The sequence below is a fragment of the Leptosomus discolor genome, chromosome 9 (assembly GCF_034619465.1).
Source record: "Leptosomus discolor isolate bLepDis1 chromosome 9, bLepDis1.hap2, whole genome shotgun sequence".
In the NCBI taxonomy this organism is placed as follows: Eukaryota; Metazoa; Chordata; class Aves; order Leptosomiformes; family Leptosomidae; genus Leptosomus; species Leptosomus discolor.
The window spans coordinates 4,713,595-4,737,743 of NC_141399.1; the positions used below are offsets into that span (position 1 = coordinate 4,713,595).

General features: G+C 44.4%; 1 protein-coding gene across 1 annotated transcript; it reads right to left on the reverse strand.

Annotated features, from left to right (window-relative positions):
- Window positions 1-3,820: 3,820 nt before the first annotated feature.
- GXYLT2 (glucoside xylosyltransferase 2) lies at window positions 3,821-23,819 on the reverse strand. The gene is made up of 7 exons (XM_086470279.1): window positions 23,602-23,819; window positions 15,889-16,078; window positions 15,559-15,690; window positions 9,081-9,332; window positions 7,955-8,078; window positions 4,753-4,925; window positions 3,821-4,003 (listed from the first exon to the last, which is right to left on the reverse strand). The coding sequence occupies exons 1-7, from the start codon at window positions 23,817-23,819 to the stop codon at window positions 3,821-3,823; spliced, it is 1,272 nt and encodes a 423-aa protein (XP_086326405.1).
- Window positions 23,820-24,149: the final 330 nt, after the last annotated feature.

Sequence of the window (24,149 nt, forward strand, 5' to 3'; positions counted from 1 at the left end):
TACATAAACGATACAACCGAACGCTCCCCACTCCGGCAGCTCTTTGTTGTACAACGCGCACCGGTGGCCTGACACTTTCTCAAACGGCTTTGGGCTAAAAGGAGGTGCTCAGCAGCTCGTAACAGAAAGCCCCTATTTACCCATCTTCGGCGAGTTCGAGTACAATAGAGCAAGTTTAAAACCTGAATATTTGGCGCTGATACAGCAAGGACTTGGTTACATGCTTAACTTTATGCATTGCATATAAGCCCTCTGACTACACAGGCAAAATTCGGAGCATCAGACACTCGCTGGGTCAGGGCTTGCGTTCAGATAACCCGGGCACAGGTCTCTGGGCTGCATCTTTTCCAGTGCCAAAGGCGGTTCTTTTCCCTTGCCCTCCACACCTTCCCTGTGCTGGAGTTTCTGTTCATTTCAATCAAACCGTTTTGGTTTCTCCCCTGTGTTACAATGACACTGCTCAAGCTGTACATTAGCAAAGGTGTTTTGGTTACATGGTACCACTGGAAATAACTAAAATACATAAAAGGGAGGGGAAATGAGGATGTAAAGTCTAATTAAGTATTTACATATCCCATTATTACAATAAATGAAGGCTAATTAACAAGGAATTAGCCGCAAGTATGAAATACAAAATGAATTAAAACTGGTTTCTAAATAAGATTAATATTAGAATCAACTACTGCTAAAACCAAAATACAATATGGTTTTGGAAGCTGTAATAAAAACATAAATTAATCATTCTAACAACAACAAAAAAATCAAAGTTACATAATTCTTTTAAAACATTTTGGAGAGCTCAAATTATAGCTTTTTTCTCCTCAGAAAAAGCACAGCAGGGGGGGAACCTCCCCCATTCTTCCTGCAAGCTGATATTACATTAACAAAAGTCTTCATGTTAAAGCATACACTTCATATATTTTAATAGCTGTTGAGAACATAACACAGTTCTTTCTAAACATAATGTAGCACCTCCTGTAAACATAAAAAGCACTGTTTTAATCTCTAATCATTTAATATGCAATAATGCCTTTGTTTTATAATGAATTCCATTCCTTCATTTTAATGTGCCCATAGTTGCAGGGTTCTGCTGAATCATAGCTTACACAACCACAGCCTCCCAAACTTCAGAGGCTTAGCACCATAGTTGCAACTGTCTGGGCAACACGACTTCTGCTCTGCAACCTCCTGTGGCTTGTAGATACCCTGGAAATAACGAGGGATTCGGAGCGCCCAGCATGCACCTCATCTAGCCTCCTTTGACCTACAGTCAGCTTTACCCTGATACTTGAAAATAAAGATCAAAAAGCAAGCTAATATTTTTCACAAGTTCTCGGTATCGCTAGCCTAAAAGGTTTACCTGGCGTATGGCAGGCGTACGTTACCTTACAGTTTTTAAAACAGCACGTTGAATTTTCCTTTCACTGCTCTCTGGCTCCAAAGGCTCCAAGGTTCATTTGGGTTATGTTTTCAAACTCTTCTCTGTAGCTAGAAATGCACTGTTCTTTTTAACTAAAACTTCAGGTACAAACAGAAAACGCTAAGGCAAGTTGTGAGCGGCAGTAACGTCTACGCTGAAGTTTAAACGCCTTTCCGGGTCCCTGGCTTCCCACCGAAATCGATGCAGAGCCGCCTCTGTCCTTTGCACGTCGAGTTACGCTCACGTGGCAAAGGCTGCACGATAACACGAGTGGCTGATCAGAATTTGCAGCAAACAACAGCCGCTCCTGTTCGTCACGAGCATGGAGCAGCAGTGACATCGCTGGGACCCAGAGCGTATGCCCCGCGTGCCAAGCCTCTCTCCTGGCACCTCCTCTACTTGGACAACTCGGTGGCGATGCCGTTTGCCATGCTGTGGCATCCCCCCAGCATGCTTGCGGATGTGTCACAGCCATTTTCACACTCTAGTGTTTGGAAAAAGTTTGTCAGCATGTCACCCCGTGCACAGGCTGTTTATCTGGCAGCCTGAGGCGCCAGCAGGGCCTGCGTCTTCCCGCCTCAGAGGGGAACGGGCAAGCTCCAAGGACTCTCTCTTGGAGTCTGTCTTTTTATGAAACTGTGCGTCAGTCCTGACTGGACAGGGTACAAACACCCCAAACTGCAATTCTTCAGAAATCCTACTTTTTGACCTAGGAAATTTACCCTTTCCCTCCTGCACGCGCCCCAAATTATTTATCTCCAATCAATGTACGTTACACGTACAGGTTATACCAACTCTATCAGTGTTCCTTTCATTAGAGAAAAGCCTCAGGTACCTCACCCTCCTCACCCCTCTCCTACTTTCCCTATTAGATATAAAAGTGAGTAGTTCCAAGTAATGGCTACTTTTTTTTGCTGAACAGACTTGAAAAGCAAGATCATTTTCTCTGCTGTTTTCTTCAAGCACTCACCTACAGACACCCCTCAGGGCTTACACTTAGAAATGTGTACACACAAACAACCCTCTGGGAGTCTGCTCTCCTATCACTGCTTTTTAAGTGTCCTTTCAGTTCCCCAGTGACTTATCCCGAGCTCCTTTCACCCACTGCAAGTTTTAACAAGCTCTTGTCTGTGCATATCATAAGATGATCATCATACTTTCGAAATCTAAACTAAACGAAGGATTTTAAATAAACATCAAAGCCACCTTGTACCCCCTTTCACTTCAAGGCTATTCATTACGATCCTAGCATAAAACTCTCCACGTCCAGGAACAAAGCACCAGGCAGAAATACATTTCCACGCCCCAGGTTTCTGGCGAAGCAGAAAAGGGGAGTCAGAGGCATCATTCGCAGTCTCTCCAACCCACAGGGACGGCAGAGCGGCTGTCGGGGACACGCCATTGCAACTGTGCAGGAAACAGCCATTAAAGAGGAAAACAGGGCAATAGCACCCGGGTTTGTACTCTTCAATCACAATATTCTTGGACTGTGTCTAACGTAATTAGTACTATCAGGTTAGGGAACACATTCTTAAGACTGTAAGAGACTGGAAGGGAAGACTGTGACTGCACCCCACACAAGAAAGGATCCTCTTGCTGTTCTCCATCAGCTGTGCAGGTGCCACAGCTTCCACCGCATCCCCCTCCCATTTCTTGTACATGGTTTTCTATTTATGCTGTAATTATTTTCCTTCTAGTTCCCTCATGAGAAGCCCTCACAAAACTGCTGAAGAGCAGAAGGGAAGAATGACAATCACTACAGAAAAAGTGCTGCAAAATACAAAGCAAATAGGCACTTCTATTCCCCTGATCTTTTTAAGTAGGAGAAACCTTAGGTCCTACAAGTGAAGAATAGCAGGTAATATACCTTCAGACAGAAGTGCAATTTTAAGCAAATACTTTCCCTTCACTGTAGTAAATTTAAACTCATCCTATCACAAGAGTGATCTTTTCTGTAATTCAGCATTCTCATGGCAGTTAAGAATACTTGCCCTATCATTTCTAGAGTTATATTCCCTACGTTACATAGCTCAAATGATAACTTCTTTGTCAAGCCCAAGATCAGCACAAGCTCTTGCACAACTTCAAAAAAAAGTTACAGTGAACACAGCCGTACCAAAACAACCAACCAAACTGATCTCGTCAAATAAAAGTGAGAATCATCACCTCTGCCCATTGCAACCGAGAGTAAATGTAGGAAGAGGACAAAAGGCCTAAGAAAGGACAGTTTAGGTAGACTCCTAGGACCTCCTGTTTTTGTAATTTATGGGGTTATTAGGAAACTGGATAAGGAAATTTTTAATTCTGAGTTTCAGTAAAGTAGTTCACACTCTTCAGTCATACGCTTCGTGAGATGTGGTGCAAGAATTAACAAAACTCTGCGTAAGAATACAGGTACATTTAGTATCTGCGGTTGGCCCCCAAGTAGACAATCACACGATTTTCATATACCTTCTTCATAGTTTTCTCAATTTGCTTCAAAAATACTTGTGGAATTCTCCCACATAAAGTGTGCACTGTATCCAGAAACTTAGACTGCAGAGGGTAGTACAAAGACTGGAAGAGATTGTCTTCAAATGGGAACTAAAGGAAAGAAAAAAAAAATTGTTAGTTTCCACTAGTTACAAAACGGCATTTTAGAAGTTTCTGTGAGATAAAACGGATTATAGGAAGGCGATGACTTGTCCCTCACCTTCCCAGAGCGTCAGCAAAGCCTATCGACTTCAAACACTGGTCTGCTCAAGAGCACTTGCTCTCAGAAAAGTTTGTCTGGGGCTATTACCTGAAACAGCCAGCTTCCCAGAAACGGCGCTTCTAGAGTCTGTATTTAAAGGAGGTTTCCCAGCATAGGGATACTGTAACGGAACAGGTATTTCAGAGAGTGGAGCTGTACACGTGCAACATTCAGAGTGGAAATCTGGACCTGTGTCTGCATGCAAGCTTCTGCCTCCCCTGTGCCCAGAGGCTCTAGGCACTCAGAGAAGACAAGCTTTCATCGGGTATTTACAGACCCCCAGCGCTGCAGTACCAGCGGGAAGAACTCCATTCAAACACTTCTTTTTCAATCTCCAGTATTGTCAAAAAGCAATTTATCAGCATTTCTGATCAGAAGTTTACTATAATAGGAAGGCGGATCATTTAAACAACCTTAAATACACGCACACAGCAAGTCCAGAGAGGCCGAAGCAACCTCGTTACCCCGTGCCTGGTGGGTGTGCACAGGCACAACTGCGCTCAGCCTGGCCGGCTGGAGCAGCAACCCCAGCGAGCTGGGTCAGGCAGCAATCTGCACTGGAAGACAAGGACTACCTCTGCCAAGGTAGACGACTTACATCACGTATCACTTCATAGACTGCCTTGAAGGTCGGCTGTTTGTCATCATGGTAGACACCTCTGTTTCCATGCAGGATAGAGACACCTTCTTCTTCTGCACCTTTGCAGTTGCTTCCGTACATGCAGTGATCGGGCCGATAGTTCCACTGACATGGAAACACATAGAGACACTCTGCCAGCGTCGGTCAGGGGAGATGGGGGGTGGGGGGAAAAAGAAAAAAGAAACGTCAAGCAAGAGTTACAACAAACAAAACCATGTTTCTGTGAAAAAGCTGGGGCTGACCATCAGGAAGATTTCAGTTACTCCTTCTGCAAATATCCCAAGCAGCAGCTAGACACAGAAGCTTCCTTTCCTCAGGGGATGACTATACAGATCTCGGCACTGACAGACCTGAACTAACAGAAAGAGAGGGCAGCACAAGACTGGGTGCAAACATAAAGCAAGGGAGCATTTTACAAAGCTTAAAAGTGACAGAACCCAACGCAGAGTATGCACCAGGTGGCACTAGCCAGGCTCCTCTGCCCTGGCAAGAAGTTTCTGGAGTTACAGAAATTACTAGGGAAGCACACGCAGCAGCGAGGGTTTTGCACAATCCTGAATCCCTCTGGGGACAGCATGGGAAAGCTTGGAATGTTTGCTGCTGAAGCTTTCACTGAAGCTATGACTGTTACACTGAGATACAGCAGAGCGTTACAGGTAGTGGATTTTATCCACGGTCCTTCTAGAAGCTGTCACCCATTAATTCCACAAGTCTAGGTTATTTAAAGGTGAGCCTAATTTCTCAAAAGGGCTTATAACCCTTTCTCCTACTGATTTTTTTTTTAAAAAAACAAAACAAACAAAAACAAAACAACCCTTCCTCTATGTACCCACAGTATTTACAATCTGGTTATAATAAATCATGCCAGTCCCTGTGACCTTTCTGCTTCAGAAACGGAGCACAATGAATCACTGCACTATGCTGGCAGGTCGTGTCAGAATCGCTGAAGACTGAATTCTTCACTTGGCCTTTCCCAGCTGCCCAGGAAGGCTGCAGCTGGTCCTGGGTGGTTCTTGAAGAAGCAGGAGAAAAAATTTTCTGAAACACTTCTTCCCTTAAGGCCTCTCTAGCAGGACCCTGAACAGAAGTTTGCAAGTACAGCTCATCAGCAGGTCACTGTGGGGAGAAGATGTCATCAGGTGCTTACTAGCTTTTGTACATGTCACTTGAGTATCCTTGATCTTCTCCTCCCTGCGACGCTTTTGTGGATTGTTTGCTGTCAGAGCTGGACTCCAACTCTAGCTGCTCTGCGAGCCTTCAGACCCACTGATCACCCAAACAGCCTCCGGAGGTGGGAAAAAGGGTGCAGCTCTTCAGGCCCCAGGTAACACCGATCCGTGTGTTTTGAAGCCAACGCACTGCACCTACCGAAAGCCACCTGCAGCAGTCTTGACCGACTCCTTCCCAGGCCAGTCTCAACAACCCAGCAGTTTAAAACCTCAGGGAAGTCTAGTTTTCTGGTTTAATTGTATCCAGTTCTTTTGTTTTCTTTCCTTGTGCAGTCTGATGTTACGTAATTCATAAAAAATTATTTACCAGTTACAAGGAAAAGACAGACCATGGTGCAGAGAAGGGTCTCAATATGTGCATTTGATAGCGAACGCTCTCGTCACAGAATTAAAGTATTTTTGCAATCTTTGGGGTTTTTTTCTCCATGCTTAAGTCAGCAGCTTGAGTTCGACTTCACGACTAATCTTGCTTCTTTTCTTCCTCCAGCAGGCCCTATTCCCATAACATTACTTTCTTTATTGGAGAGCAATTTGTGACTTCATAATGAAGATTTCTTTCACTTCATTTTTTCCCTAGGATTGAGGATCACACATGCTGTACCGGGAACGCTCGAGTTTGACATCTGTCTGCAGTAAACAGATGTTAGCTTATTGCTTTGCTTTTGCTCTCTCCTTTTATTTGCCTGGATTTGGGTATAACCAATTACCTACCCTACAACTCCTTAGAGAAAAGGCAACAGAATAAATAAAGATAAATCCAACTTACTCTGTCCTTAAGATCACTTGAGGGAATACAAAGTCACACAGAAAACAAGGAAAAGTAAGTAAGAATGGAGACTCAGCAGCCATTCAGAAGCATGAAGTAAGGTTCTCGGCTTCTCTGGGATGCCACAATTTTGAAAACCTTGCACTTCTCAGATGTTACTGGTTTTGGGAGCGCCTGAAGTGATTTCCGTGTGATTAGTGCAAAATATGTACTGGCTGAATTTCCAGAAACTGCCTCAGCGCTTGTAGAAAAAGTCACACCCTTTCAAAGTAAAGATGCCTGAGCTTGCCAGTTCCTTGGAAATACACACTCATGAGAAGACAACTCCAGTCCAAGAGGAAACGAAGGACAAACCAAAAAGGTCACAACCTGTTTATGGAGGCATAGTCCTAGAGTGACAGGCAGGAATCAAATACGGCGTTTTGCTGGGCTGACAAGTACACACACACTGGTCACGCTGGCCCACACTGGGACAGGTGGGTTACGTCACCTGTCCTCCGAGAACAAGGACTGGAGAGACCTGGAGCCCTCCGTAGCTCTTCATAGTCACAGGGCAGAGTAGAAAATGCACAAACCTAAGCAGCAGAATACAGATGGCGCTGTCCTGGTGCCTGCTGAGGCTGGAAGCCCCTTTCTCAAAAAGTACCTTTTAGTGAAGGAGCAGAAGGAGGGAGGGCAACGGTTTTAGATGAAATACTCCAATGGCTGTGTCCATTTTCTGTTTATATTAGCTTTGTTACTCGTTTGCATAAATATGGAATTCAGCTGAATTGCAGGAAAACACAGCATAGCTTTGGAGAAAGTTTGGCAATTTCACATTCAGATAAACATCTGAAACAAAAACAGTTTTTTCAGCTAGGCGCCGGTCCAGTGATGCTCTTAAGCACACATACAACTTGGACTTCATCCCTGCATTTATACGTCCTTATTTTCTCAGAATCTCCAGAAAACAGATGTACATACTCAATGCAACCAAGTCCAAGTCCCACTACTTGCACCCTTTCAGAAGGATTTCCATACTTCCTAAATCTTAGGTGCACTTGCACATTAACTTCATGCCAGAGGACATTATGCACATTATAAGTAACAAACAGCACTTTTAATTTTTCAAGTTCAAGAAATTTTCTTAGCACGGGTAATCACGACTCCAAGAATCATTACTTACCTGGGTTAAAGTAAAAAATTATATTTAGTAAATCCTGGTCTCCCCACGTAATGTAATTTTTGTACTTTTGGTATAGTGGGTATAACATTTCCTCCCAAGTCAGACCACTCGGCATCATGCTGTTCTGCAGGGCAGGAAAACAGAAGCAGTGGGTTAATCCTGGAACAGTGACGGGATCGATGACTCAGAGTGCGGCACCCACGTATCGGTGAGGCTGCTTAGCCCTGTCAGAGAGCTGGGTGAAAAATGAAGAGCTGCCAGGAAGCGTCAGACCTGGACCGCAGAGCGGACTGAGCTCCTGTTTATCTAAACAGGAAAGCAAGGTCTCCCGGGGCTAGCTCTGATGTCAGCTCCTGCTATTCACAATCTTCCTATTCTGAGCAACAGGAGGGAGAAAAAGTGGAAAAGCGGAAAAATGCAGGGACAAGGTGAAAACTGAGGTATGAAAGTGAGGAAAAAATGCAGACTAAAAATTACCTTCCCTGGGGATTACGATATTAAGAGCAAGGGCTTTTTTCACTCAAGCTGTTCCTGTAACAGTATAGGAACCCCCTGGCCACTGAGGAACAAGACCACTTGGGGTAAATAAATTTTTAAAGAGATCAGAGAATACACGCTCAATGAAACAGAGTTTTCACAAGTCAGGCCCTTCACAAACAAGGGGAGATGTCGGATGTCAGTGAAAATGTTCCCTTCTCATTTATACCCATCCATGGAGTCACTTGCTCTGCAGCAAGACACAAAATTCTATTTACAGCAGATGCAAAAAATCACCAGTTCCTCTAGATATTTACGTCAAGCTTCCAAATTCTAAAAACAATACAGTGACTGCACTGAAGATCCTGTATTTATTCTTTCATGTATCTTTCAAGGGAAAATGAAATGTTGAAGCAGCCATTTTTATACTGCTAACAGCCTGCTTCATCAGCGAGTTCTCAGTGCTCCAGCCACTCCAGGAAGTTTCACTTGTTTTAACAATAATTTTCACTTTTAGTATCCAATTATATATAGTCTGTATTTTTCAGATTCTTTGTGTTACAAGCTTTATATAATTTTATATACTGTTTTACCAGACATGAGACATACATAAAGCATTAGTTCCTGCAACAGCTGTATTTCTTCTCACCTTGAACTGAGTGCTGCGTATCCGTGTCAAATTCATTAGCATCACTCCAGAATTGACTCCAGTTGTCCCGTAATAAGGGTGACGCGCGAATCGACTGTACCAGCCAATCTTTGGTATTTCGTGTTCTGGGGCCATAGCAGCGAGCTGGGTGGAGTTGAACTCTTTCAGGACGTGCCAGATGTCATCGATGGGCCTCAGGAAGAGAACGTCAGTGTCCACGTAAAGGAGAGAATCCACGTCCTTCAAAATGACCTTTTGGGTTTGCAGAGCAAGGAGAGGAAGAGATGAAAAAGAAATCAAATAGATAACGGAAAGGAAGATTATTGGCAAAAGGTACTTTTATTTTAAACTGATAACTCGAAAGAGGTTATTGATTTATCAGCAAAATGCAATTACACATAGGAACAATGGTTATCAGGTTATCGGCTTGTTGTTTGTTTATTGGTTTTTGTTTTTTTTTAACTGCACAGCAAAACAGCTACCAGCCCACAGAAGCCAGATTCTAACCTCCATATGAAAACAGTAATCCACTGAGCTCTCAAAAATGCCTGCAAGGACTATTTCATATCAGCTGAGGAATAAAATACAAGGAATATATATTTACATAGCTTTGCTGGTTCTTTTCAAGATCTGTAAGTGGTGAAACATACGGCTTCCTCCACAGACAGAAAGGGTCAGCCAGTACAGCAGAACACTTGTCATCTCCATTTGGTCTCGTGTTTCCCTATGTCTTTCTAATGATTGGTTTTCCTGTGACAACCTTGTGCTCCTCGGAGACTTACGTTCAGTACTAATATATACAAATGTTTCACAGTAATTAAGAAAACCCTACTGATCACAAAAGTGTATAAGCAACCTCCTGAAGAACAAAAGTTGCTTGGGAAACAGAAAGATTCTGATCTCTGTTATCGGCCTCTCTACAGGAATAACCACAGCAAAGTTCGTCAGGTCAGAAGGGTGTAAACTGTAAATCAGAGCCAGGATATTTAATCTGTTCTTGTTGACAATGTTCCCCCTTGTGGCTATCCAAATCCTCACATGCTCATTCATTAATTTTAGTAGGGCAGATTGTATAGTGCTTCAACAGTCCAAGAAAACTCCCTTGATGTTTGCACCAGCTATTTGCAAGGCCGTGTGTTAAGTAATAAATACCACTAGCTGAAGGTGGACAGCAGTTCCAACTGCATTTTTGCTGCTCTTCTTCATTATCTGCTAAAACTGTCCAAAAATTCCTGAAGGACTGAAATTTTCTTACTTTGGTCTCATTCAAAAGCCCTATTTCTCTCTCTCTCTTGCTTTGAAAAGCAAATCCAAAAGGCTATTGACTTTCACCATGCCGTGGAACAGAACAATCGCTCTCTCATCCAATTGCAATGATACTAATGACAAACTCTCCTATTCATGCAGGTAACAATAAATTCATTAAAGAAACAGAATTTTACATAAATTGAAACCAATTGTAACTGAAGATTATCTGTGAAATAGTGAACAACATTAAGATTTTGAACAAGCAGGGGGAAAAACTACCTTTAAGCATGCTCAACAGGCAGCCTCTAAGTTGCCAAATCTGTGAGTACGGGCTTAAATGAGATTTTTCACCTGACTGAACAATTCAGAATCCAGACTGACATTTAGCCACGTTTAACAAATCCCTGATGTTATTTCTGACATGATAACTACATGTTCTTCCCACAAAGCAGGACAAGCAGGAGAAGGCAAGCGTCTCTACACGTTAAACAAAAGTTATGCTTACAAGAAACTCCAAGTAAACAAGTCCAATACAATCCAGATCCCTCTGCTGGATGGAAGGTTATAGCAATGTACCATTTTTTCCATGAAAAAAACAAAATAGCATGTGGAGGTATCCATAAATGAGAGACACAAGTAGTTCAATGACACACTAAGAGCTCAGAGGTTAAGCATTTGCGAACTTTAAGTATCCTGAAGTCCAGTACTAAAAAAACCCAAGAAAAAAAGCCACCCCTTTAAATCAATGGAAGACAGACAGCTGAAAAGAAGAAAGCGTTTTTCAGCTTAAGGATATCTTGGATATTGTGTATTATCCTGTAGCACTAGAAGCCCTAACTCATAGGGACCTGCTATATGAAGTCATATAAAATCAAAATTTAGTCTGAGGCAGGAGATAACACATGACTACAAAGACAGCAGAGGATATTAGGCTTTGCCTGAGGGATCCGCTGCACACCGCATACACCACGTATGATTTTCTTCTAAGGGTAGAGAGACGAGTTGAGGCATTTTCCAGCAGAGGGTTAAGGGGGAAGTTTAACTGCTCCCAAGCCTCAGTGACAGCCTGGGCACTGCTTCTTCCAGCAGAAATCTGTTCTTTCAGCAACCTTACATATACACATAAATTTAAGTCTGTGGAAGTCAATGGGCTGTAATAATTTTCCTATATAAATGGATTCAAGCAGGTATTTCAGTTCTTTGTGAAGCGGGTGCCTACCAGCATTTGACCCCACGCTTTCTGCCTGTAGTCCTCCCCTCAGGATTCACCTGTTCTCCCTTCTGGTTTGCCAAAAGATCCTTCCCCCTCCTGTGTCCGAGGTATTGCCCTGCAGGGACACCCAACAGGCTAACAGAAAAGCTGGGCTACTTCCTTTCAGCCCTTCACACCTTTCTCTGTCACACGCGGAATGTTAAGACTTATTTAAAACCTGCAAATGGCAGTTTGAATTGGTGACATCCCCTTCTGGCTGTGCGTTTAACTTCACCTTGGGTAGGGCCGTTTCACTTCAGAAACTGCAGCTCTAAGAGTTCCTTGCACAGCTCCTGGGATTTCAATGGAGTTACACTGCGGATGAACTTCACTTCAACAACTCTGGCATCCCCAATGTCCCATAGCTTTCAGGTAGCTCTGCTCCCAAACACTGCTTCTAAACTAAATAGTTTTAAAAAATATATAATTTAGGCTTACACAGCCCTTAAAACAATATTTAGCTTCAAAAGCACCCAAGAGGGGACGATGCATTTTTGACTCTGCTGATGCTGAATGCCAAAAGCAGCTGAGTACCACAAGGCAACCTGTGGTACAGGAGACCTTGCTCCAGCTTGCTCTGCCTGACCCAGACGCCGAGCCTGCCAGGCGGGCTAACCGGCGGGACAGGACTGCAGGTCGGCAATGACACGCAGCTGACCTGGAGCATAAGCAACGTCAGACTGTGCCTGGCAGTCTGAGGTCACGCTGCCAGCCCAAACCGTGTAGACACACCTGACAGACTGTGAGTTTTGAAATGAACGGTCCGGAACATGGCTTGACTGTGCTTGTCTTCCTCCTCGCTCTACAGGCGCTTACAGCTTAAAAGAAGTGTGATTTTTTTGCAGCTATAGAGTATTCTTAGTAAATCTGTCAAAAAGTTCTGCACAGAACTGGCTATATTTAGCCTGACACTTCACTTAAATACTCAATTATCTGTAATTTGATTTCACAACTTCTGTTTCCATAGATTCTCCCTGTGCTAGCGAGGTTGGCAAAGTAATAACAAGCTACTGTGTAAACACATATTGGTGTACTGTGAAGCTGTGCTACCTAATGGTTTGCAACAGCTAGCATCGCAGTTTATCAGAGCTTTATCCAAAATTAGGGACAAATCACAAATCTTCATGCTAATGGAGCAGTACCACGAAGTTGATTTACTAGGCTTAATTGTAGTAAGCAATTAACTCAAGTTACAAAAGAGATGGAGACTTTTGTCTAGATAAGGTCCTGGCACCTATTCCCAGTGCGGCCACCGATCCACTGGGTTGGATACTTCAGCGTACTCAAGAGGACAGCTATAATACAGGGATATTGCTAATCTACCTTAAAAGCTTAAGTAGATTAAAAGTTTTGAGAAGGGTTCTAAATGTTAGTTACTATTAGAACTAAAATCATCCCAAAATCCCTTAAGCATTAGCTGACTGTTTTGGTAGCTCCAAAACAGCAATAGAGACAGCCGCAGGCCAGCTCTGCGGGCTGCAACATCCGTGAGACCACAAGACAGTTTTTCACCTGGTGTCTTACAAAACAGTTGCGACTGCTGAGAGCACTACCCTCCTAGCTGATTTTTAAAGTTTCATTTTGTGCTCACGTTAAGATCCACATCTTCTTTATCCCGTCTTTGCAAATCCCATTGATGGTTTTATTGTAGTAGACTGCAGCACGAGATTTAGACTTGCGAGATTACATGGAGGCTCAACCTACTTTCCCTGCATGTAAGTGGCAAACATACGATCAGACGTCGCAGGATGTCGCTACAAAATGTAGGATGCAGTATGATCTTCCTGAATATTTTAGCAACCCAAGCAGATTCAGCAAGTTGGGAGCACGTATGTCAACCTGTTACCCAGGACAAAACAGTTTGTTACTATGAGCTGCAGAATCACATCCCACAGCTCTAGTTTTATCAGTGAGTAAAACCATTGAAAGATTTTTTTTTTTTTTTAGCACAATTTTCCCTTAACACATTCTTCATACCCTCCTGTCCACTTTCACATGCCTGCTGGTGCTGCAGGAGAAAGATTTCTTTGACAGGGGAGGCACTTGTGAATCAAAGACTCACATTCCACTCGGGCTTAGCATTATCAGGAGGAAGACAATTTGCACAACTGAGGGCTAAACAGCTGATAAACTCAACTACTGCTCTCCTGGGGTCCTCCCTAAATCCAGCCACATTTCATGTGGAGAAAATGCTTAGGACAGGGAAGGATAAGGAAAAAAAAAAAAAAAAAAGGATACAGACATCCTGCTGGCATTTATCTAAAATACAAGCCAAAATAGTTCTCTAAACAGTAACACCAGAAACCATCCGCTCCCGCTGGATTTCTAGTGTTGGCTCACTCCAAGGGGACATCAGAACCCAGCTATCAAGCCCCGATAAAAATAATGGGGGGTGAAATTACCCCGAAGCAGACTAAGGTTCTGCCAGGCTGCAAACTTGAGTACCAAAAGTCCAACTGGCCACTGGCCACCTCAGCTCTTACTTCGACTTGTTTTCTTTACTATATCCATAACAACGCAGTGCCAGCTGCAAGTACTCTCGGACAACCCTTCCTATTCAAAGCCATAAACCTCAGCCTGACCACGCACAACATTTTGCAATTGCCCCAAGGGAAACAACCATTTACAGCTCAGGCCGCCTCCTAGTTTTGCTGAGACAACTTGCAACAGTCTAATCTTCCTTACAAGAAGTTACTGGAGCACTTTGGCGACATGTGAGGGACAAAAAAGGAACCCAAAAAGCACTGCCCAGCCTCAAGGAAGCAGCGGGAATACATAACCCGTTTCTGTCATCAGAAGGGTGATGACAAGCGAAAGTGAAACCGTTTCTGTGACAAGTCTACCAAAATGACAAAAAATACCACAGAAATAGGAAGGACAAAGAATTGTGTTTACCCAGTGAAAACAGCCCCGTTTGAGTACATCCTTACAAACAATCTGGATTGAACAAGCTAATGCTCAGGGATTATTTTCCAGGTGATATAAATATTTACTCAGGGAAGTGAGGATCCCTGCTGAAGCTGGAGTTACTTTCAGCCCATCTGGCCTTTGTGCATTTGATAGTCCACTCCTAACTGGCAGATAAACAGAACTGCTGACAGCACATACTTTCTCACATATGTATTCATAGTTTACGTATCTGGATGTGCAGCTGTCTCCTGATTGTTTCCATCTGAGAAAGTACAGATTTCTTTGTGTCCCCCCCCCCATTTCTCGTAAGACAACAAGGAAGAAATCTGGATCATGTGAATAGCATGTCATTTCACTGGAGTCACCCCAAAGAACAGCAATGCACAAGATATTCTTGATGGATGTTCTCAATCTCACAGAAATCACATTATGCCAAAGTTCCATCAATTTCTGATATTTCTGCATATGCAAAGTTGTTACCAACACCTTCTTCCTCTCCAGCGACCTTAAATATTTTCCAACTTGGACAGTATTATCCAGTAAAGAATACAAATTTTCAGTGAACCTGAAGATCCCGGAATACACAGGGCTCTTGCATGAAATCTGACACCTGGAGCATGCTGGCATTATTACCTTAAGGGCAAATCTGAGAGTCTTGGAAAAAGAAATAAAACTCAAGGACAAGGGATTGCTGAAAGCATCAGTCCAAAGGCTAACACATGGAAAGGAAGATAGTGGGTAAAGAGGACATGATGACTGCACGCTGAAAAGAATGTTATTTATGGAAGGCATGCAGCATCTACCCTGAAGGAGCTCTTGCAGAGTCTTAAGAGTCTGAGAGGCTAATGGGACTAGAGACAAATAAGAAACACATACCCTTTGTTAGCAGGAGAAAAAGTGAGGCTGGATTTTGGGTTTCTTCTTTTTTTTTTAAGTGCCTACAGATTAAAATATCTTTAAGCAGATGTTTCAGCCTGAAAACAGTTTTAATCTTACACTGGCAAAGCTTCCTTTCCGTGGAATCAACCTTTTCCTAAAGTGACCTATTCAGAAACCCAGGTGCCTTACCGGAAGAAAAAGGCGCTGGGCAGCACATGGTTTGAATAACTTTTTCCATTCCTGAGCATTTCCTACGGAGAAGGTTATTGGGTAAATGTTGTACTCAAACTTCTTTGTATAGGAGGCAGGCCATTCCTTTAGCTGAAAGACATGGGGGGAGGAATCAGACACTACATGTTATGTAGCTTTTTTGAGAAAAATACGCATGCATAAGGAATTTATAAACCGCGTGCAGTAACGAAGTGCTTAGCTGCTACTTGTTGATTTCAACGTAATTTTGCTCAGAGATTCGTGGCTTATAACTCATTTATTTATTTACCAAATGACAAAGAAACTCACCTTCTTCTCAAATTCAGGCTTCAGGGAATCCTCAGCAAAAATGTGAAAACAGAGCCTCCTGTTGCTAAAGAGAACCGCTGATTTCAGCATGATTAGCGTCTCTTCCAGCCGGTCCCCACATGCCACAACTGCCAGATGCATGCATTGCAAAGATGAAGGCTCTTTCGAATGTTTCTGTTCTCCAGGCTTCCTGAAAAATTATAAATAGGCATATAAAAAAATACTGAGGTAAACACAAAGAGAATTCCGCCTTAATAGACATCAGGGTTTTTCTCTTTCCCCTCATTATGCAGGGGATCAGGAGTTTTATTTTCTGATCAGCTATCCACAGAGGATGCAAGTGGCGTGCCAAGTTTGTCAACGGTACGAATCGAGACTGTTAAAATTACAACACAAAGAAATACGCTATTTTCAGAATTTTCTGGTTATTCCTGCGTTTCTGGATTTGCATAAATCACTGCGCTACCTACACAGATGAAAACAATTCAATAGCACCTCAAACCAGACAACAACTTGCTCTGTGCAAATAGCAGCTTTTTTCCCCCCCGTTTAGAGGTTACGAAGCCAGAATGGATTTATTACTACCTAGCCAACTTCCTAACACTATGCAGATTACAGAACGACACCCAGTAATTTCATTACCAGGCCCCTAACTTCTGGCTAGACTGGAAGGAGACATCCATACTTTAAAAAAATCCACACCATCCATATGTAAATTATTCTAACGGTTAATTAATTTTGCTGTTAAAAATGCATGCCTTAATCCTGGCCTGGAGGTACTGGCGTAGTTTCAAAGGACTGCTCTCCTTTTCACCCCATGGAATCTCTGAGATTTTGCTAAAATAGAGATTTTTAAAAACAAACATATTCACGTCTCGGATGAATCAGTCTATATTCCACAAGCAGTCGAGGGCCAAACTACGGGGTTTTCACTGAGCACTCGTCTGTGTGGGCTTTAAATAAATTTCACCCAGACGACAGGGAAATCTGGGTGTAAAAGGCACGTTGAAGGTACTTGCTAGCCAGAAAAATCATGGTTCTTTTGAGGAGTTGAAGAAGTTCTGAAAGTATGGCATTTTGGTTTTGTGTCCCATCCCCCTGCCATCAGTACGGAGGTAAACTCCCATCCTCCAGGAATGCTTCTACTGTATCGTACTCCCATTCCAACACGGATCACATTTATACTCCATTAGATGGATGTGTGCTGACAGAGCAACTAAATCACAAGCATCGTAATCATTACAGGAGAGTTCAAAAGGCTAATCATAGATCACCACCAGTTCTTGACATATCACTGAACAGAGGACATCAATCCCTGCCCCTCTCAGCACACACAATTACATACATACAATTAATCAGTAAAGCTAATACAAGAAACAAAAGTTCTGAATAAAGAGAGAAATGACAGTTAATGAAGCTGTCATTATCTTTTTCCAGACACTAAAACGCTGCTCTGCATAACAGCCTCATTTTATACTACAGAGTGATCCACTCCCGTGTTAAGGAATATCAGCCAGTGGTACTTTACTGAATATACAAAGCAACATGTTTCATTAAGGGTTTAAAGTCTTAGGCTTTAGTCTTAATTAAACCCCAATTTCATCAGTGCATAAATAATGGAATACTACATCTATCTGAAGTGGTATTTACTTTCCAACCTATTAGTGTAAAACCCACTGAATTATTGAAGTGAATAATTAGCTGCTCACACAGACCCCCTTTTCCCCCCTTCTCCCTATCTCTTTAATGTTTCCTCTTAATTGAGTCTCTAAATCAAGCCATATGCAGGATGAGAACTGCTTTGATATTGCTTGTGGCAACGGAATTCGCTGGGAGAGAGACTAAACTCTCCAGCTTTTATTGCAACATTTCAAAACTCAACGCCAAAGCACTAAGCTTTTCTTTGCACGTGTTAGCCACAGTGAACTCTCCATTATGCAGCTATTTTGCAGGGAAAAATCCAAGGGCAAGCACTTCCGTGCGACAGACTAGACAGAAAGCAACCCTTGCTGAAGGCAGAACGCCCATGGGAGCTATGGATGAACAAGACACCCCACCTGCCAACACAGACACCCGCCCAGCTCCAGAGCGCAGAGGAGAAGGCTGAGCCTTGGAGACGAGGAATTATGAGTCATGAAGGCCTGGGCTGAAGGGGTTCAGGAGCCCGCAATGTCCTACATAGGAAGAAAAATCCCCAAGAAAAGAAGCACGAGGTAGTACTTGAGCTACCTCAGTAGCAGTCCAGGACGCTGAGGGTAAGAGTTAGTGAGGAAAGTAGCAACGAGGTCCAGCAGAATGTTGGGACACAACATTTTGCATCTTTTCTACAAGCACCTGAGGAAACCAAGAGGACTGCGAAAACAAAGGGGAGCTGGGCAGTGAGATAAAAGAATGCCACAGCAGGATGCATTCAACAGCAGTTTTAGCTTAGCCTTTACAAAATTACTGTTATCACCCAGAAGTTCAAAAAGAGGCAGGTGTAAAGGCAAAGTCAAACTGCCAGGAAAGCAAACGAGCAGGTGAGAGCGAAGAGCATCACAACTCCCCTTCCCTCCTCTGTTTATACATGCACATACGCACAGCACAGCGAGAAGTGACATCTGGATGAAAGGATATCCCTTAAAGATCTGCAGGACATGGCCGACGTCTTCAAACCAAAACAGTTCCAGTTGAACCAACAGCATCTGGGATGCTTCTGCCTCACACAGAATAAACGGCAACGCCGGCTTATCCGGAAGATAAGAGGGCCTGAGGCACGTGTTGGCAAGAGAGAAACTGGAGGTTCACACTTTGCTCGTACCAGTGGAGCAGCTACTTCTTTCCTATGAGGGGTATGTCAGGCTGGGCTCCAGGAGCCTTCTTGTTGGAACAGACTTACTGTGTAACGAAAGGCCTTCCTTCAGCTGAGGTCTCCTGTAAGGCACACACCGAATCCTGCTCCGATACCCGGCACCTCCCCTAACTGCAAGTATTTGTGTATCGTGCAGTTACCAGCGGCTGACACACACATTCTGGGAAGTTAAGAGTTTTCTGAAACACTACCTGCTCAGATGTTACTAGACAATACAACAAACGGAATAGATGAAGGATGCTTAGCTGCTACTTGTTGGATGCATTCTTTGTTTTAAAGGGTGGAGCACGTTAATACTGTGGTAAATTGTACAAAGGATAAAATTTGTTACACAGAACTAAAAAACCAGCTGGCAAGCAAGAAAAGCTCTACTGCTAGGTCATCAACCTCAGACATTAACAGGCTTTTGACATAGAGAAGTACTCAGGTGGTGACTGAAGGGTAAGTGAGCTCCGCTTTTGGCTCTGTTTCAGAAAGTCAGCCCCAGCAAAGCTTTGGGTGAGTCGTTAATTCTTTCTGCTTCAGTTGTCCTACCTGTAAAATGGGCACAGCTGTTACGGCAGCAATAGTTACCTGCCTCAAGAGCCTTCCAAGCACATTAAAAAACACAGAGTACAATTATTATTATTATTATTAGCCAATTCTTCCTAACGTTTATATACACATTTGTTCATTTATAGTGCAACTTACTGCTCATGGATAGAGTCTACAATTGGATTTTATAACCTAAATTAAACATTTTAAATGCGCCTAAACAACACAGTGACCCAACCCTTAAAGTTTACCGTGTTTGACAAGAACAAATAAACTATGTACACAAGGTGTCTGTTGCCTTGATATCCGTCTTCTAATTTCAGTACACAAACGTAACTTGTCGATATAGTGTAAATCTGACTTGTATAACATGTCAAACTGCTCTCTTCCCCATTTTACCCATCGACTCAAAGAAAATTGCTTCCTGCTCTCCCTCACCTGCTGTTACATCATTATTAGGCTTTAAAATTCAGCACTGTTGCCTAAGACTGAGCACTGCAGAAAGCTTCGCAAAATACTTGCAGAATCCCTATGAAACAGCTGAAGACAGACTTGATAAGTCATAGCAGGACAAAATGTTTACAGCAAGGGCCTTCCAACAGTACAGACCAACTCCCATCCAGTTGCCCAATGGGACTTGAACTACTGCACACGTTTTTTTTCTGACAGGCATGGGTACTGACAGAGCAGCAGCAGCCTGAGTGCTCAAGCACAATAGCGCACATTTCTAGGTCTTAAAAGTTTAGATTAAGTGCAATTTTCTTATTAGTCACAGCCAAAGTGTCTCAAACATAATTAACCCAAAACCTGTCTAAATCAATCCAGATCTATTCAAAATAACGCATTCCCATCTCATTGCAGAGCCTGCTAATCTATTCAAGCCTCCAAATTTATTCCTGAGAGAAAGACAATGCATGCAGATTCTTAGAAAACGCAATATAGTTGTTAGTTCTTGAAACCTTTTTCATATTATGATCTCATTTACTCTTGCAGCACAAACAAGGTTGGATTTAGGCATTGTATCAAAACTGGTGATTCACTGAATAGGCTCCTTTCCTGACAGTCGACACTGAGTCAATGTCCCAACAGTGGCTCCGTTATACGAAACGCATTCTCTCACACACTTTAAAATATAACTCAGAAAGGCTCTAAACGTTTTTAAATAGCTTTCTCACTTTAATGCAGTTGCATAAAACTGACTGTAGCTGCTGACAATCAAAAAATCATTGAAGTTTCAACCTCGTTCTACTGCTCAAAGGGAGAAAACCACTCAAAACCAGAGTGGACGTTTGTATCTTCTTCTTTATCAAGTGGGTTCTTTGTTAGACAAGGATGAGGTATTTGGGCCCTCAGCACGTTATTATAAGTGACCAAACTCAAGCCAAACTTGTTTGTGTGTGCACACAGGCTGCAAAGAAAGAAAAAGAATCTTGACAGGTTGCCATATAAGAGATGTTTTGCTTTGGAAAAGTTACTTCCAGGGAACTAAATGTGCTGGCAAAGGTTCACTTCCTGAGCCTTGCCACGCTGGTTTAATAGAAAGTGTGGTCACATCTGCCCTTCAAATGTAAAATAACCCTTCTGCTTTTCGATACTTTGCACACGCACTGGTTTGGCACAATCTTGTGATTCTTCATATGAAAAAAATCTTGCTGAAGGCACAGGACTTGCTGCTTCCAAGAGGAAGGAGCAGTAAAACCACCATCAAAAATCCATTTTTGAAGCTAACCAGAAACTTAAATGCAATGCTCATCTAAAAAAAGCAAAAAGCAGGACCCATCAACATATTTCTCAACATTTCCTAGGTACCAGCCAGCCAACGCCACGTCACCACGTTAAGCTTTTATCACGTACAACTACCTACGTTAGGAGAAACCTGCACTTCTTAAAACTTAAAAAATAACGTTTTCTATATTTATCTTGTAACTACAGACAGTGGCATTACAAAATGCCAATTAAAATACAACTTGCCTTGGCTGCAACACGATTCTTACCAAGCAAACACACATCCTAGGTAATGCCTCTGGTTATTTCTGAGTTCAGCCCCAAACCAGCACCCTTCTGACCGAACTACACAAATCAGCTTGGCAAAACGGAATCAAAACAACGTTTGACATTCACATAGACAAAACTTCACTAAGGTTACCTGAATCAATCATGAAGCCTACGCATAAACACAGACACCACAATCGGATCACAAGATCTTACAGTCATAATCAGCTTTTTCATGATCGTGAAGGAATCACTCAAATCATCTATGATCTCTCACATGAAATAAAAAAACAATCTTCCTTTGCTCATAGGGAGTAACTAAAATAATGATTATTTGTATTATAGGAATGAATAGGCAGCAACAACCCTGACTGAGCATGTCACATTGGATGTGCTCTACTGTAAGCACGTGCATAAGCAAAGCCTGTTAAATCAACAGGAATGTCCCCTCCTGAATTGGTAACTAGTTAAACTGTCTGTTTCTGCCACGCCGAATTCAAGGCCCCTGCAAGCTGCCTGTCTCGGATCAGGCTTTTTAAGCCAAGCAGATCCCACCACCCGATCCCTTCACCAGCAGGTGTGGATGCGACTCCTGCCACAACGGCACTGCTGGCGGGTGTTTGTGCCTGTCCAGAAGGCAGGCGTCGCTCAACCTGGACCACGTTACGTCACCCCCCACCCAAATTCTGTTTCATGGATAACCCCACTCAAATGATTTTATTTCAGTAGTAACTAACACAGTTCAGAATCTTTCAGCAAGGGGCAGAACCGGACCAACAGAACCGTGGTTCCCAGTTATACAAACTCCTGCTGCTGCCAAGGGTGCAGGATCATGCCCTGCCAGCACATGTGAGGGAAATCAAAACCAACACCCAAACCTTACCTAAAAAAAAAAAACAACAAAGGATTTTTTTTAAGAAAAGGCATGGTTTAAATACAGCATTTCTCTTGTTGTTGCTGTTGTGTTGCAGACCTTGTAAGAAGTACTTGCAAAGTCAATAAATAACAGAAAAGTCAGATAATGTCCAATTTTGGACCATGAAGATGCTCACTGAAATGCTCATTGAAATGAACCAGTTGTTCACACTCTCTGGCGTTTTCATACTTTCTGAGCTCCTTCCTTCAGCGTTCTTCTTGATTTCCATGATAATCGCAGAGATATGCCTTAAAGAAAAATGACTTTGGGAGGTACAGTTGCTAGTGGAAATAATCCTGCTTAAATACATGCATTTGAATTCTGTCCATGACCCATTCTCAGCCACAGTAAACATCTCTTGCATTCAGCAGAGTAACAATGCTCGTAAGAAACGAACAGCTTTAGTAAGTTAAGGAATAAGAGCGCAAAAAAAACGGTAATAGCCTTTCATTCAGCACATCTCTGTGAAATCATGAATCAAAGACACAAAGACATACCAAGTTAATTAGATATATGAGGTCACGCTGACCATAATATGGTTGGAATGCAAAGGGGAAAACAGTCCTCCACCCACCGAAAGCACGCTGCCCCAATCTTTTGCTGAAGCAACTACAGTTTTTTAAAAAATATTTTGCCTGTAAGGTGCTGAAAGAGGAAACACACCACACCACGACTTGGACCGCTTTTGAAAAGTTCTGCTAAATTAATTTACATATAAAAAGCACTCGAAACAAAAAGCTCAAGACCTTAATATCCGCAGTTTGGAACCCAGCGGTACCACCCAGAAATCGCCGGCCACCGTCCCTTTGCCCCGTGGCATTCATGACCCATCCGCAGAAGCGGAGCGACCGAGACTGACAGCAGCTCCTCACGGGCTCCCGCCAGCCAGTCCCACATTCCCCACGTCAGCCTTCAAAACAAGGCCAAAACTCACGGAAAAGCGGTTCTTTCGGAGGCCGCCCTCGCACAGGAGGTGTCGCCCCGCTCGGACGCGGGGACCAGGGGCGGAGGGAAGCCCTCCAGCCGCTCCCGCGGCATCTCCGGCAGCCCCGCGCCGCATGGAAACACGCAAGGAAAAGTTTATACGCCCAAAGCGAGAGCAGTTGGCAGGAGGGTTTCTAACCACCGGCAGAGGCGGGGGGACCCGATCCGGGAGAGGGGGGATGCCCGCAGGGCCGGGCGGCAAAGAGGCACCAGCCAGCGGGGACCCACGGGGCGGGAGGCCCCGGGCACGCTTGGGGCTGGGCACGCTGACAGCGAGCGGGCTCCAACGGCCGGCGCGGACCAGGAGGGGCCCGACGGGCTCCCCGCCGCGGGCAGAAACCGGGGGCGGTCGCGCGTGGGGCGCCGGCCGGTCCCGCGTGGGCCGGGCGAGCTCCCGCGTCCCGGCGCCGCTCGGCAGCCGAGCCTCCACCGTTACCTGGCGCTGGCGAGCCTGCCGCCGGCAGGGCCCCTCCGCGGCGGGCTCCGGCTGAGCCGCGGCTGCCGGCGGGCGAGCGGCGCGGCGGGGCGGGCGGGCGCGGAGGGCGCGGGCGGCGGGCGCGGGGGCGCGGCGGCGCTGCCGCCCGCCAGCAGATAGAGCAGCAGCAGGCTGCCGAGGCCCAGCAGCGCCGCCGCCACCTTGCAGGAGAGCCGCATGGCGCCGGAGGTCAGGGCTCGGGGCTCGCCGCCCGCCCGCCGCCGACATCGCCCGCCGCCCGGCGCGGCGCGGGGACGTGGCCGCCGAGCCCCGGCCCGGCTCCCGGCAGCGGGGGCGGGGCGCGCCCTACCGTACTCTCTGGAGTAGCCGCCCTCCCCCCGGCAAGGGAGGGCGCAACCCGCAGCCGCACGGGCCCGGGGACGCGCCGCTGGGCAGGGCGAGGGGGCGCGCTGGGCTTTAGGGCGCTCGCCCGATCGCCACGAAACCTGCGGGGGCCGGTTCGCAGGCGGAGGGACCGGGATCACGTTGTAAAAGTCTGATGGTGGAGT

What these genes read in the sequence shown, in the direction of transcription:
- GXYLT2 (XM_086470279.1), bottom strand. Translation starts at nt 23,819, where the DNA reads ATGCGGCTCTCCTGCAAGGTGGCGGCGGCGCTGCTGGGCCTCGGCAGC. An exon ending in AGCCTGAATTTGAGAAGAAG is followed by an intron (nt 15,691 to 15,888) that starts GTGAGTTTCTTT and finishes CATGTCTTTCAG; the next exon opens with CTAAAGGAATGGCCTGCCTC. An exon ending in TCTATGAAGTGATACGTGAT is followed by an intron (nt 4,004 to 4,752) that starts GTAAGTCGTCTA and finishes TCTTTCCTTTAG; the next exon opens with TTCCCATTTGAAGACAATCT.